The 15,241-nt window shown below is 43.7% G+C and overlaps 1 protein-coding gene across 1 annotated transcript in view; it reads left to right on the forward strand.

Moving 5' to 3' along the window:
* Positions 1–2,883: 2,883 nt before the first annotated feature.
* The window catches only part of FKBP1B (FKBP prolyl isomerase 1B), a gene marked incomplete at both ends in the record, with an annotated part of 47,612 nt that continues 35,254 nt past the window's right edge, over positions 2,884–15,241 (forward strand). The window contains 2 exons of the mRNA XM_080616362.1: positions 2,884–2,920; positions 5,544–5,591. Coding sequence (XP_080472488.1) covers positions 2,884–2,920; positions 5,544–5,591 — 85 coding nt within the window. The remainder of the gene's footprint in view (positions 2,921–5,543; positions 5,592–15,241) is intronic.

Here is a 15,241-nt window from a genome sequence, read left to right on the forward strand (position 1 = left end):
TATTTCAGAGGCTTTCTGGAAGATATGGGACATTCCTTGTCTCAGTGTTCTCTTCCAAGATATTCATATGCTGTGTACGTGTTAACCACCGTGTCCTTGAGGACCTCGATGCCTCCAGTGAATACTATAAGGTGAAAAATAACATTATTTGTTGTTCAATGTTTGGGGTGACAAAGACTTTTAAAAATATTCATCCAACAATTTTGAGATACCCTCTACGGATCCTTAGTTCTGTCCTGGAATTTGGTCTCACCTTTCTTTCCATGTGCTTGGGAATATGACTGTGGGGAGTCTAATTAGCTCGTGCCCAAAAGAAGCTCTGTGTCTGCATTTAGAGACCCAGCATAGAGCTAGAGGCCATGGATGGGATGTTTAGAAGCACAGTGGGTTTAGACCTAGGTCACTGCTTGCTCCCTTCTAATTCCATCTTATGGCTTGTGCATTTTGCTTTTTTGTTATGGTTGTATGTCTGCCTGAGGATGCTGGAATCTGTGTTTATAGCCCGTTATTTGTGATGACTGTGGTCATGACAATATGGATCCATCACATGTGGATCTGTGGTCCCTTCTGAACTATATTATGTGATTGAATCCAACATCCTCATGTCACACGATGTTATTTGGGAACAGCTGTTCTTCCACCATCATGGAGAGATATGTAGCCCTGACCAAAGGAATCATGTACTTATAGAGGCTCAAGGGAAGCCAGCAAAGTATAAATTGCTTTTATTAATCAGTTATGCCTTCTGATGTTCTGATTGTCTGAGAGGAACAGACATCTACCTGGAGCCTGGATGAAAGCAGCTCTTTCCTGTAAAGTCAGGGGCCCTACTAGGACACCATGTACCTAGAATTTCACTTGATAGCTCCTCTTATATGCTCAGCATTTGCTGTGCTGTCCTTGTCACCCTGTAATGGCTCTGGAATTAGCAATGTTCATGTTTCCTTAATGCTTCTGTGTCACTTACCTCCTCCCTGGCATTTTCCTGTTTCTCAAATGCATTTTTAGTATCTTTGTACTGATGAGAAATCAACAGACATTCTGAGCATGGCACTGAAAAAAATCCCTTTTCAGAATTTACACCGCTACAGACCAGTCCTGATGAACTGAAGCAAGTGCGTGCTCTGGGGAGACCTTAGTGCAGCCTTCCAGTACCTAAGGGGGCCTACAAGAAATATGGAAAGGGACTTTTTATAAGAGCAAGTAATGACAGAACAAGGGAGGATGGCTTTAAACTGAAAGAGGGAGATTTACATTAGATACAGGGAAAAAATCCTTCCCTGTGAGGGTGCTGAGGCACTGGCACAAGTTGCTCAGAGAAGCTATGGTTGCCCCATCCCTAGCAGTGTTCAAGGCCAGGTTGGACAGAGCCTTGGGTGATATAGTTTAGTGTGAGGTGACCCTGCCCATGGCAGGACGTTGGAACTGGATGACTTTAAGGTCCTTTCCAACCCGAGCTGTTCTATGATTCCATGATCTTGAAGGTCCTTTCCAACCTAAACCATTCTGTGATTCTGTGTATACTACATACCAATGCAGAACTAACCGGTATGAAGGCAGGCTAAAAGAGATCTGCATCCAGTCCTCATTACCACTTCTGAACTCATGCTTTTCCCCACTTGGCCACTTCTGGGGAGCTTCAGCCAGCCAGCCCCAGTAATTCTGGAGTGTCCAATTCACAATGAAACGTACAGTAAAGCATGACAGTGAACAGACAGTCCAATCAAAACAGCATGGAAAGCAGAGAGATGGTCAGTATAATTCAGAGTGTAGCTGCAAGGGGCACATCACTGCAACTACAAAACACCTGACAGCTGCCCCATGTTCATGAAGATCCTTTTTCCTAAGTGGAATCCAGTTTGTAACAGATAGGAATCCTGAAAAAGCACAGTCAGAGAAGTGTAAGTTGGAATTAGATGGATACAGACAGCTCTTTCAGCTGGAAAACTGATGATGTCGAGGTTCCATTTTTACTTTTCAACCCAGAACACACAGAACTGTAAACAGAACGATTCCTTTAGAGTCAGTGGGGACCGTGGAATTCACGTCCACAGTTAGTTTAGGAGGACATAGTATTTTTCATCTGTTTCAGGTACACTCATCAGAAGCAGTTCTATCTCTCGCACAGGCTTTTGAATGTATCATCTCACATCACGGGAGCACCTGAGCAACGTGTACACCGATTTTCTTATTTAGAGCATGGATGAGTACAGTTAGTTATAGACTGTGTTGTGCGTTTCGAACTCAAGGTACCTCCGGGTACCTACTGGAGACCTGCCGCCGCTGGAGGGCTGAGGCACGACCGACGGGTACCGTAGCCCCTGCTGCCGCTCACCCGCAGGCACCGAGTACCTCCGCTTCACCGCGTACACGCAAGGTGCAAGCACGGGCGCTCTGCTCCCAGCTGCTCTTAACCGGGAAGGTGCTGACCCTCTGCCGCCCTGGTCGCTGGCTGGCTTTGGGAACCCGCAGCCCGGTTCCCCTTCTGTCCAACTCGGGCTCACGTCCGAAGCCCTCCCGCAGAGCAGCCTCTGGGCTGGGGTAAACGGTGGCAGGACCGGGGGCAGCGCTCCGCCGGGCACCACACGCGGCCGCCGCCGGCGACACAGCGCTAAGGTGGACCCTGCCCGGCGGGAGGCAGCCGCACCCCAGGCCTGTGGCGCTGGGTGCCCCCAGCCGCGGCGGCCCCAGGCGGGGACAGGCGGCCCCCTTCTTCTCCTCCCCTCCGCGGCCTCCCCGCCCCTGCCCCGCATTGGCTGCTGGTGGCTGACGGGCAGCCTGGGAGGCCCCTGCCAACCGGCGCGGCGGGGTATGCCTGTACTGGGGGTCCGGCCGCGCCGAGCTGAAGGGTGCTGAACCGAGCAGCGCCGCGCTAGTGCTGCCATGGGGGTAGAGATCGAGACCATCTCTCCGGGAGACGGTACGGGACTGTTGTGGAAGGCGGGGGGCGCAGCGCTGCGGCACGGGGCCGGGGTTGCCCGGGTCCGACCGGCGACCCGACCTGGCGGGGGTCGCACAGGGCTCCGAGACCGCGGGCAGCCGCCGGCCCCGCTGCCGGGCACAGGCGGGAGCGCGGGGTCCCGGTGTGGGGCAGCGGCGGGGTGCAGGAGATAGGGCATGGACAGCCTCGCGCCACCCCTTCCCGGTCCCCTTTGGGCACGGAATCCCGGTGCGGCGGAGCGGGGAGAGGCGGCCACGCGAGGTCCCGGCGGTAGCGGCAGGAGGAGCCGGTGGCTCCCCGGGCGGCAGCAGCGGCGGTGGCAGCAGCGGCGGCGGCAGCAGCAGGGGTGGCGGGGGCTGGTCTAAGGTATCCGCCGGCAGCTGCTCGGAGCCCGGCGGTCGGGGGCAGCGCGCCTTGCCGCAAACTTTCCGTGGCTCCTCAGGCAGCCTCGCCCCGGGGCACCGGCCGGTCGTGGCCGCATCCCTCCCGGCGCGGCAGCAGCGGGGCGGCTGCTTCCCCCGGCTCAACGTGTGGTGCCGGTGAGGGCTGAGGTGCAGCCCGGGTGGTCATAGCCTCTGCCTGGCACAGGCTCTCCTCTCCAGAGCGGGTTCGTGATGTTCTGCTCTCCCGTGGTGTTACAACCCCATTTCATAAGGTTGTGGTGGTTGTATTTTTCTTAAAGGATGTAATATCTAACATACAGCCATATGTATCTGTATAATAGGCCAGATTCATCCTTGGCTGGTACACAACTCTAAATAATTTGTTCAAGCTGATCTCGGCTTAAGTTTCTTGGCCCAGTATCTTTCCTTTCTTTGTGTGTGCTTTGAAATTGGCTTCTCCCTCTGTGCTGTTTAGCTCTGGGGATCAAATTCTTGTCTTGGTTGCATAGATATAAAAGCAGAATGCTTGTGTGGGTATAAGTGACATTGCAGGGTTGAGAGTAGAAAGAAGAGTGCAACTTAACCTTGTAATAGTACTTACTAGCTATTAAATATATCAAGGCTGGCTTTGTAAGCAATATGCTGTTCCAAATAAGGTTATATGGGTTAGTTTTCTTGATTGCAAGTCTTAATCAAAATCAGCTGACTTTAAACACTGTCTTAAAACCACAGCTAGTCAGTGGTCTTGAGAATCTCTGCTTTTAATTCATCTTTGATGTGAATTTATGCAGCCTCATTGACTTGGTGTTACACTCACACAGCAGAACGTGTGTCAGGAAGGTCTGATACTCCTTTTCTCGGGTCTCTGTACATCATTTGAATAATACCTGTTTTACCCAGGGTAGGATTCATCTCACATAACTTTCCTCAGGCTGGGTGCTGGTCTAAAGCAGTATTGTAGGTTTTTTCTGTAGCCATCTCCAGAGAATAATTCGTCTTGCCTCCCTCTGGATTGGCTGGGTTTCTCTCCAGGCACTGCTAATTCTCCACTGTCAACAGGGAAGGCCCAGGAGACTGACATATGATAGTTGTCTGTATTTTACATGGCTAAAGTTAAATGAGAGAAATTCCACTTGCGGGTGCAGTGGTGCCCTGACTGGGTATTTACTATACTGTGTTTTGTGCCACCGTAGCTAGAGATATTCCAGCCAGCCAGGTTGATGAACAAGGCTGTTCAGATGCTACTCAGAAGCACCATCTTCTCAATTTCATGTTATAAGTTCATTGTGTTTGCCTGCCCTTCTGTCATTTACTGCTCATGGTGGGTTTGGCATCTAAGCCTCAAGTATATAGTTTATGCGTTACTTGGTTATACTCTGTGATGCGCCCTGTAATGTGTAACTTGTTATTGTGTTAATTCAGACTATAGAGGCCAGAAAGCCAGCTACGATAGGAGCCTCACTTTATACCTGAATCCCCAGTTTCAAGCTTTCTGGTATGGATGTTCATTAATAACCAGTCGGATTCAAACTTGAAGTTCTTCTCAGCCTGGGCCCTCCACTGCCCAACCTTACCTGAGAAATCAAGGTTAGCTGCTTTAATACACTGGTGACACCTAATTGAGTCTGGAAATTCTTCCCCTAGCTTTTAGTGCCTTTGGCAATACCTAGAACAGGTAAAATGGAAATGGTAATATCATTTTCCAGTGGCAATAAAATAGTTTAAGCCTTCTCTTCCTTTCAGTATGAAAATTTTAGGAGGAGCTACTAGGCCTTTAAAAGAACTCAGTGTATCACTGCTTTATTGTTGCCTGATGCTACAAAATTAAACTGCCTTTGTATGTGAAAATTTTTTTTTAACCCATTTCTTGGCTTATTAAAGTAGCCCTTGTTAGAGCTGTCTTGAGTGAAAGGCATTAGAAATGTGAATACAAATGCAAATTTTCACAATGTCAAACTAAAAGTTTATTTGAAAAATTACAGCAAAAACATTCTGAGAATTTTAAGGTTATAATCTGTGGAGTTTTGACAGTCCTTTTGCACTTGCAGAATGTAAATGCATGTATAAGGCACGGGAAAAAATGTGTTGCATATTAGTGATTTGGCAACACATAGTCGGTACAAATCTCAGCATAGCACTTTTCTCTGGCAAGATAAACCTGTCTAACCACACAGGTCAATCAGAGAAAATAAAAGACTAACCTTTTATACTTTTAACAGGACGGACCTTTCCGAAGAAGGGTCAGACGTGTGTCGTGCACTACACAGGTAAGGCATGTTCTGAATATTCTCTCGATACCAACTGCCTTGCTTTCAAGAGTGATTTCCCATTTCAGATGTTTGTTGCATCTTTTGCTTTGTTCTGTCATACAGTCCATTTGATTATGTTCTGGTGGGTTTCCTGAATATATTTCGCTTGTAGCTGAGCAGTTCAGGATACAATGTCTACATGTGCGTGCTTGCAGATTTGCCAGGTGCGGTGTTCAGTGGTGAGAGGCTGACAGATGAAGCTGTGGACCTGATTCTTTAAGCCATTGTGCTAGCTAATGAAATCGAGCATGAAGCAGTGAAAATGCTGAGTCCATATTTCCAGCCTTAGATCTTGATACAGACAATTAATGATTATATAGATCTTAAAAGCATGTGTCTATATATTGACAGTAAAATTCATTCCAGATTGCAAAGATAAATACAAGGTCTATTTAGCACCTGCTTTATGGACTTGTATGAATCTTAAGTGGAGAGTTGGTTAATGGAGCTGTTTGTGCTGCACCTTTGCACAGAGGGAAGATGTCTTTTAAATCAGTTTGTAATGTCATGTTCTGTACATAGTTATGTAAATTGTCAAAAGAATGCAAAGGGCTCTGCAGTCCTAATTCCCAGCTGGGAAGTTCACATCAAGAGCTTCCATTTTATGTGGTTTTTTCCTTAAGAAGGCAAAATGTAGGTGATGGGAGAGATTGACAGCTACTTATCTAGGCCTAGATCTGTGAGATAAAGTTTCCTTATAGCATTCAGTATAGTAAGAAAGTACTCACTGGTAACTGTTGCTTGCTTTTGGTTTTGTACTTGTTTCTGTAGCTTACAGCTGGAGCAAGTTGGGAACACTTCCCTGTAAATGTAACTAATGAAGTAAACCTATTTGTATTTTCAAGAAGCTTTTTGATATAGTTTCAATTATGTCACTCTTAGGGGAGTTAGTGCACTGGCTTGGGATGTAGGATGTCTGTGTTTAAGTTCTAGTACAGTTGTATATTCGGAGTATTTTGTTCTGATGAGGATTTGTAGTTTGAATTATAAGTAGTTAAATACATGTGTCGCCTATGCCAGTCTCAGCTCTCACAAACGTTCCTCTGTAACTTAGTTCTGGAAATAGATGTTTTGAAACTATTTTTGTGAAGATGCTGAAAGATATGTTTCAGCTCCTGTCCAAACTTCAGAAATGTTATGAAATAAAATTGTCACCTCCCACCCCCGGTTAGTTTGGGATAAATTTAAGTGACAGAACTGAAATGGAAAAAGAAAAAAAACCAAACCCAAATGAGGCCAGTGGCTCCCACAAAGCAGTTTTGCTGGATAACTTCCTAGATAGTGTGAATGGTAAATGTGGAAAGATGACAAGATGCTGCATACTCTTATTGATGTTGGATACCATCTTAGATGAGGCTATCATAAGCTGGCTTTGACATAAAAGACTATGAAAACTCATTAAATCAAACTCCAGCATAAACTGTGCTTCCTCTGTATATCTTGCTATTGGTGCTATGCAACCTCTCTAACTCTCAGATTACAGATATCAGAAAAAGCTCATCCTTTCAATTCCAGCGCTGTGGCAATATTGAAGCAGTCTTTGATGGTAATATTTTTAATGGGGGCCCATGGTTAGCGGGTAAAGTGTTTTCTTCCAGTGGTCTGTGAAAAGGATGGCATATGAATGTCAAGGTTTAATTTAAAACTATTCTATATGAATACAACATAACTTCTTTTCATACTGATGCAATTCCAGAAATGTCTGGGATTTATCTTGAAATGATCTCTGTCTTATTTATATAATCTTATTAGGCTTCACTGCACTTAATGCTTATCGTTACCACACTCCTGTGAGTCCCGCTTTAGGAGGTAGCTAAGATAGAAATGTCTGCAGATATCCAGAACATCTGTCTTTTCACCTAAAATTAAGAGTCCTAGGTGCAAGGAAATGATCCAGAAATCCTGCTTTCCAGAGCTGCTTAATACTGGGAGTATGTAAAGCTCACAAGTTGTTCAGCCCTTGTGTCAGCCCTTGTGCCTCTAGGCAGATACCTGTAGGGAGGTGTGGTGATCTGGGAAATGAGGGAACCATGCTCTGACTGAACTGCACCAACATCTAGAGATCATTTGGATTCCCAGAAAAGCCTAACCTCACTGGAGTGCTCTGAGCACAGCTCTGAATCCAGCATCAAGCACAGCAGAGAGCCACTTTTAGTCAAAAACACTTGTCTGTGGGGAGCCCACTTCATGCATAATAACCAAACAGTTGTTTCAGACGTGGCAAACCTACGCTCAGTTACCTTTTCCAACAGAAGAGACTCATAGCTCTGTTTCACAGAATCACAGTACGGTTTGGGTTGGAAGGGATCATCTAGTTCCAACACCCCTGCCATGTTTGCCACATCCTCAATTGCAACCATTATGTTCTTGAGGAGGAGAAAGCTGAATTTTCCTGCTCCCTCCAGTTTAGCCTGGGACATTCAGCAGTGAAGAATGGAAGAGCCATGAGCAAGAAAAGGAGCAGGCAAGAGGGTAACTGATTCAGGCACTCATGCAGGAGTATTGAAGGAGTTGTGTTACAGTCCTTGTCTTCAGGGATTAATTTTGTACTTTTTTAAATCCAGTGATTTTCCCCTACAGTGGTGCCTGGTCTTGACAGCTTGCTAGGCCATGTAACTTCTGCAGTGGCCCTACCTCTCTCTTACCAATGCACACACTATGTGACAATGCAGCTCCTTAGCATAAACACAGTTCCACGAGTCCCTGAAGGGCTAGGATTTTGCACATGCATAGAAAAGACTTTGCCTGTATGCTAATTATTCATGTCTTGAGAGGAGACTAGAAGGGGCTTGCTTCTGCCACAGCAAGTTAGGAATTTTTAAGAAGACTCAAATGAGGAGTGGGCTGTGGACTCTGTTTTGTCTTGCTTCCCCATCTTGCCTTCCCTCTCCAGGAATCTCATAGATGCGCATTCACCATGTGATGGGGAGTGGTGGCAGAGAGCATGGACAGGAGGGGACTGCTTGTAATACAGGAGTAAAAGGCCTGTGGCTTCCTTCTGAAGTGTCTTTGGGGGAAAAAGGCTTTTAGGAGCAAGCTGTCTGGATGTGTTGTCCTGACAGTCCATACAGGAAAAGTCCAGACAGTGCCAAAGGGTGGTACCCTAGGTATTTGGCAAAACTTTAGAGTCCTGTCTGCTCATCCTCCAGGATGTTATGATTCATGCATTGCCAAGGTAGGGATTCAGCAGGGTAGTTTCTAGTCTGACGTCCCCACATGTTCCAGAGAAGTGGGAAGTGAGAACTGGAATCTCCTCAAGATGAAGAAGGACTGTGATTGAGTTTTACACTTCTGCTGTCAGCACTCCAGCTATTAGGCTGTTATATGTGGCAGCATTGCCTCTTTCTCTCCTTGTTCAACTAGATGTATAACCTCTGGAGCAGACTTCGTGTTTGATTCTGAAATGCATTTTATGCCTTAATGGACAGACCTAAGTTCCCATGGCTGTGAGAGTTAAGGTGCAACCTTACTAGGGAACAGTTTAGAGGAACCTCTTAGTTTAAGCAAATCTTGCCCCCTGCCTTAAGGAGTAGTTCTTGGCTGCTTTACAATTAGAGCAGGATTTTTGGATTACCCTTCAGAAGTACCTGATACCCTTTCTGGCTACATAACATGCCTTAGTGCCTAACTTTGGTACTGTAAATCACCTTCTGATTTTTCAGCTTTGCCGTGCCTGAGTTGAGTACACAAATAGCTGCTCCAGATTATTGCGTAAGATTAGATAGGACTGTGACAGAACATGAAAACAAGTTCTGATCTTCATACGTGATGGAAGAATGTGGTCAGATTCCCATATGTTTTATCTTTGTTAAGAAATGTAACAAATATGGTAGTTTCTTATCACCCAGCATCAGTGTTGTGTCTCAAAAGTTATCTGGCACAATATTTAAATAATGGGATTAATGGACAAGGTAGTGTGTTGGCACCAAAATGCATTTCCAGCAGCAGTGGTTTGTGTCCGGTTTTTGTGAGGGATTTCATTGAGCAAGCTTCTGAAAGCCTTTGGCAATCTGCTTACTCCTTCTGTTTTCCATCTGCAAAATGATAGTTGTACTTTCTGTCTCATGTAGGTAGATTGCAAGCAATTTGAGATACAAACTGCCTTCTTCATGCCTAATGTAATGGCGTCCTAATCTTGATTGGGTCTTCAGGTTACACTGCAGTACTGATAGTAATATAAGTAAACAAATTACAGTGTCATTAGTCCTGGAGTGTATCAATGGAATTGAGGCATTTTCTGTAGTTTCATTTCCTGTGATTTACATTTGTTGACTCTGGCAATGGGAATTAGCAGTGCAGAGTTTTCAAAGATTTATGAAGGTGATACAAAACATGACTTTCAGGTAGAAATGTGCCTAAAAAAACCCTGTGCTGAGGTTGGGAATACTCTGTCTAGAGACTGTGGGGTAAAACTTGCACTCGGGAAACTGAATCTCGTTCCTGACCCTTCTGTTGGGTGGTGGTGTGCCCTCAAACAAGCTTTGTGTGCACTGGTCCCAAATCTGTGCTTAATAGTTAGAGGAAAGGGTTTTTTCCAAGTTATTCAGAGCTGACATTCTTTCCAGTTGTCCCATGTAGCTTGTGGCGCAGCTGAATTCTTAACCTCTTAATCCTTCTCCTTGGCCACCTGTAAACCTGTGATATCAATTCAACTACCCTTTTTACGAAACTGGTGATGTTCAGTATTTGTGGCGTGCTGGAATAGACTTGTTATAGTGAGATGATAAAGGCACATTAAGTCATTAATGGCTTAGTAAAGTGAACTTCTATCAGAGAAGATTTTCTATAGACTTTTTAGGCTAGAGCAATGGCTCCAAAGTCTCACCAAATACATTTAGAATAGAACAGAAATAGACTATTTAGGTTGGAAGGGACCTACAACAATCATCTCGTTCAACTGCCTGACCACTTCAGGGCTTGCCAAAAGTGACCTGGTCTAATGGAGGGCGGAACTAGATGACCATTAAGATCCCTTCCAACACAAACCATTCTATGATTCTGTGTTGTTAAGGGCATTGTCCAAATGCCTCTTAAAGACAGACAGGAAGCCTATTCCAGTGCTGGACCATGCTCTCAGTAAAAAAATGCTTCCTTGTGTTCAGTCTAAACCTCCCCTGGTGCAGCTTTGAACCATTCCCACATGTCCTGTCACTGGATCCCAGGAAGAAGAGAATCAGCACCTCCCTCTCTACTTCAACATTTCAATACTGGGAAGTTGATTTATTTATGCTTTTTTAAATGCTTAAAGTGCAATTCCCTATTGAAATAAATGAATACTACTCCATTTATTTCAGCTGAGTTGTAAAATTAATTCCATTTTAGGAAGCAGGCTTTTATTTAAGACAGAGCAAACGATTAATTGTTCTTTATCTAGTGATGTGAGGACAAATTCACATCATCTTATTTTCCCATATATATTACCAAAATCACTTTATTTTTTCTTTAGCTTTGGCAGTGGTGTAGCATTGAGAGTTGCAGTTGTCTCTGTGAAGTTGAAAGCCTTTTTTTATTCTTTTTAATAGCAAAAGCATACTGCATAGGTGCAGATTAACACTAATTTATAGAATATGTGTGATCTATCATGTTTTTTTTTAAAAAAAGCATTTTCCATTTAATATAATACAAATGTAATGCAATTCCCTTGAAATAACTCATGCTAAAAAGAGAACAGATCTGTCTATTTTTCTTGGATCAAAATCAAACCAGTCTTAAGCATACGTAGAAATAGCCAGAGATTTCTCTATACTTATGTACTCTCAGAAAGACTAACATAAATTCAGAGTAACTTTTGCGGAGTTATATATTTGTCTATGAGCTTCAGCATCTGTATGACTGGGTGTACATTAGCTTCATGTGAAAGCAGTTTGTGCCTGGTGAGTACAGGAGAATGTTACTTCTTTGGTCCTCAGAAACATCTCTACCACTTCAGTGGGAGCTGTGTGTGTTTATCTGAGGGGAAAATTGAGGTAAGGAAGGAATTTAATCAAAAATCCTTGTTTCCAGGAAGCTGTCTAGCTGAGTTTGGAGGAGGATAGTGAACACTGCAATCAAGAGTTATCATTAATAAGAACTGGATTGTAACAGATGTTACATTTGAGCCTTAATTATAACCAGCTAAATCTTGCTTACCTAGAAAGAGCTTTATTGTTTTATCAAGCATGTTCCCAAGATATATTATACCAGGAAAGTGTGATGTCTGTCCATCTTCTGGGGCCTGCCAATTTTCTGTATTTCATTTATTTCTTCAAATTGCCCTGGTTTGGAAGGATGAAAGCCTTTTACTTCTGCAGAGATCTTGGCAGCAGCTAAGCACTTGTGAACATCCTTTTCCTTTGGTGAAGTGTAACTGTAAAAAGTAGTTTTAGTCGCTAGTGAAGAATGTGGTCTTCTAGTGCCCCTCAGAAATGATTTGCAAGTCTCAAAACTCTCTTGGTAAAAGGAGTAAAATTCTCATCTTTGCTTATTTAATGCAGATCAGTTACCTCTGGAAATGTTTTAGCAGTGACTTCAGGCTGATAGTGATTGAAGTCCAGAAGCAAAAGTTCGAGGAGAAGAAATTTCTCCTGCTTATTTTGCTGCCAGCTTAGTGATCGATTCAGGTATATTACTTGCTCATTCATTTTTTAAATTTGACAGAAAAGGGGGCTGTGCCTCTCAAAATGGGATGAAATTAATGTTTGCAAGTACTGTGAGAGTTGCTGTAAGAAAAGGCTATTCACATGGAAAAAATGATTTGATGAATATAAAAAGGTTCAGAAATTTGTAAGAAAAAATGTAGCAGCTGCAGCCACTGAATTGGTGAGTTTAAACTGAACATACCAGATTGTTGCCTGGTGGAAGAGGATCAGTGTAATAAACTGTGGCCTCAAGTTTCCCAGTTGCTTCTCCTTTGTGCTGAATGCTGCATTGCATGTACTGTGCCCATCAGTTTCGCTAAAATGACTTGTGGTTTTAAGTGCTCTTTAATGTGGGTGATTGAAACTTTCGAAAAGGAGCTTGGAATTGTCCAACAACATCCTTATTGGCAACCTCAGCTGAGAAGTGATGGCTTGACTAAGAACTTGAAGTCTGTCCGCGTAAAGGTGGGACAGCTGCTAATATGCTTTGTGCAAAGAAAGGGAAGAATTCAGGATTGTGTGTGAATGCCGTCTTATATTCATGTAAGAAAAAGACAGGATGAGTTTCTTGGAGAGTAAAGAAGATAATAAAAAGATTTCTTCAAGATAACATACATGGACATTTTCTCCCCTACAGGAAACACACTGAATGATTTGGTGACTGCTAGCTTTGATTCTGGAGCACCTACTAGCCTCTACAGGATTTCCTTTCATGGAGGAATTGTAGCGTCATGATCCCTTCCTATTGTGCATAGAAATGAAACTGATAGCAAATAATTTAACCTCCTACTCCTAACTCACAAAAGCCTTGAAGAAGTGGATTTCAAGATTTTAAAAAAGGGTTCACAAAGCAGATTATGGAAAGTAGCAGGGGACTTGCAGCCTCTGTTCATCAAGTTTTTAAAAGCTCAGAACTGCTCCAAACCAGTGCCATCCTTTAGAAAATCAGACCACTGCTCTCAGACACAATGTTTTTGCTGGGCCCTCTTTGCACTTATTATTAATGATCCCAGTGTGCCACTCTGCCTACTTACAGCTCATATGTGTATTTAAGGACTAGGACCTGAAAGGTTTGCATCAATTCGTGATCATTAGAATTCCAGGTCCTCGCAAGAATGACATCATTTTCTAATAATTTGTGCCCCCCAAAATCGAAGAAATAACTGTGCAAGGAGTAGCATTTGTTAGTGTAAAATGTACAAATGCTTACTACGTCAGCTAAATGAGAAACTCTGTCAGCTAGCACCACTCATAGTCTCATCTGCCTTTACTGACAAAATAGAACTGACAGCATGGTATTTACTTAATTAAGAAGCCTACATTGAGAGCTTAGTTACCTTAAGCTACCTAAATAGTTAGCCTGTGGATACGCCTCTCTATCGATTAGATAAAAAGCTTAATGCAGTTCTTAGGTCGGGCAATGCGGGTAAGCAGGGCTTGTGGAAGAGATACTGTTTTCTTAGTTACGCAACGTGTGGTGTCATCTCTCTGCAGTGGAAACGTGGCAGCCACGTGTCAGGTGTATTACCCAAGCAATTGCTGTGTGGCCAGAGATCTCTGCAGGCTTATGATCCTCAGAGCAAAATGGGTTGGTCTGAGTGCTGCAGTGATGTGTGTGAGACATCCTTGGGGAGGACCATTCCAAGATGCTCATACAGTGCCCATCTTTTGGCACTGGTAGGTGCCAGAATGGGTGGGCTCAGAGGAAACATACTCCTGCTGGAAGCAGTGATTCGGTGTTGGCATGAGTTCTGCTGAGTCTTGCTGAACCGGTGCCAGGGGGCTTTATATTGAAAGCGACGTCTTTCAATTGAGATACATTATTTAGCTTTAGTTACTCAAGGGCATTGTAAATGTATTTTTTTCCCCCAAGACTGCTGGCTGCAGAAGTTTGTACTCCCTTGCACATCACTCAGTGTGAGGGATCTTAAATGTTGTAGCCATGGTGTCATCAGGCAGAGCCAATGGGTCTTTGTAGCTGGGGCAGCAGCCAATCCATGCTGTCAGGCAGTATAGTCCTTTATCTCCCATCCAGCATCCTGGAACTTCTGAAACTCAGTGTTACAGCAGTGGTTGTGAGGCATGCTTGATTTGTAGCTATCTCTCTGTCTCTGCTTATGGTATCCCAAGTCTGGTTTCCCCTTCCAAAACTTTTCCATTTACTCCTGCATAGTTACTGGTTCTCAGTTTTCTCTTGCTGCTCTAAATCACTTCCCTTTGGACATTGATGCAGCTACTTTGATTTAGCAGCTTAGTTGTCATCTTTTATTCTATTCTCAGTGAGAAATTGAAGACTTCTGGTTTGATAAGCGTGGTTTCCTCCTGGGCGGAGGAAAAGACTTAACAATTTGTTCATTTTCCAATCTATGATTGCTACAAACAATACACTCCCTCATGCATTGGTTCTGTCTAGTTTTAAATGACCAAAGTGATAATGATAAAACCCATTGAAGTTGCTGCTGTTGGCAACATTTCAAGTAGCATCTTTCTGTTGAAATTCTTTACCCTGCATTAGGAAAAAAAGCAAACAAAAACCCCCACCAAACCAAAACAAAAATAGCAACAAAACAAGCAGGTGTTTGGAAATTACACTTCAATACTATATAGGGATTATGATTATGGGAATTTATACTTTCATTCTTCTCTGTGTGTAAATTTCTGTTATAAGCAGGGGTTTCCAGGAAAAGAGGAGGGCCTCATAGTTTGAGAGGTGAAATTTAGCCATATCTAGGGCACATAAAACATAATAGAAGACTAGTCACACAGTGAACAAGTTCCTGAGGCATCACCATGAACTGTTGACATTTCCAGACTGGAATGTACAATTTTCAGCCTCAAGAACTGACGTAAATTTTTGTTGTTGTGAAAGCTGTATTTTTGGTGGAAAAGCCTTTCCCACAAATTTTGTTTTGAAGGTTGAGGATCTGATGCTGGAATTCATAGGCTAGCTGCCAACTCTACTGTAGAATCATAGAATGGGTTGGGTTGGGA

Source organism: Psittacula echo (assembly GCF_963264785.1).
Source record: "Psittacula echo genome assembly, chromosome: 4".
Classification (NCBI taxonomy): Eukaryota; Metazoa; Chordata; class Aves; order Psittaciformes; family Psittacidae; genus Psittacula; species Psittacula echo.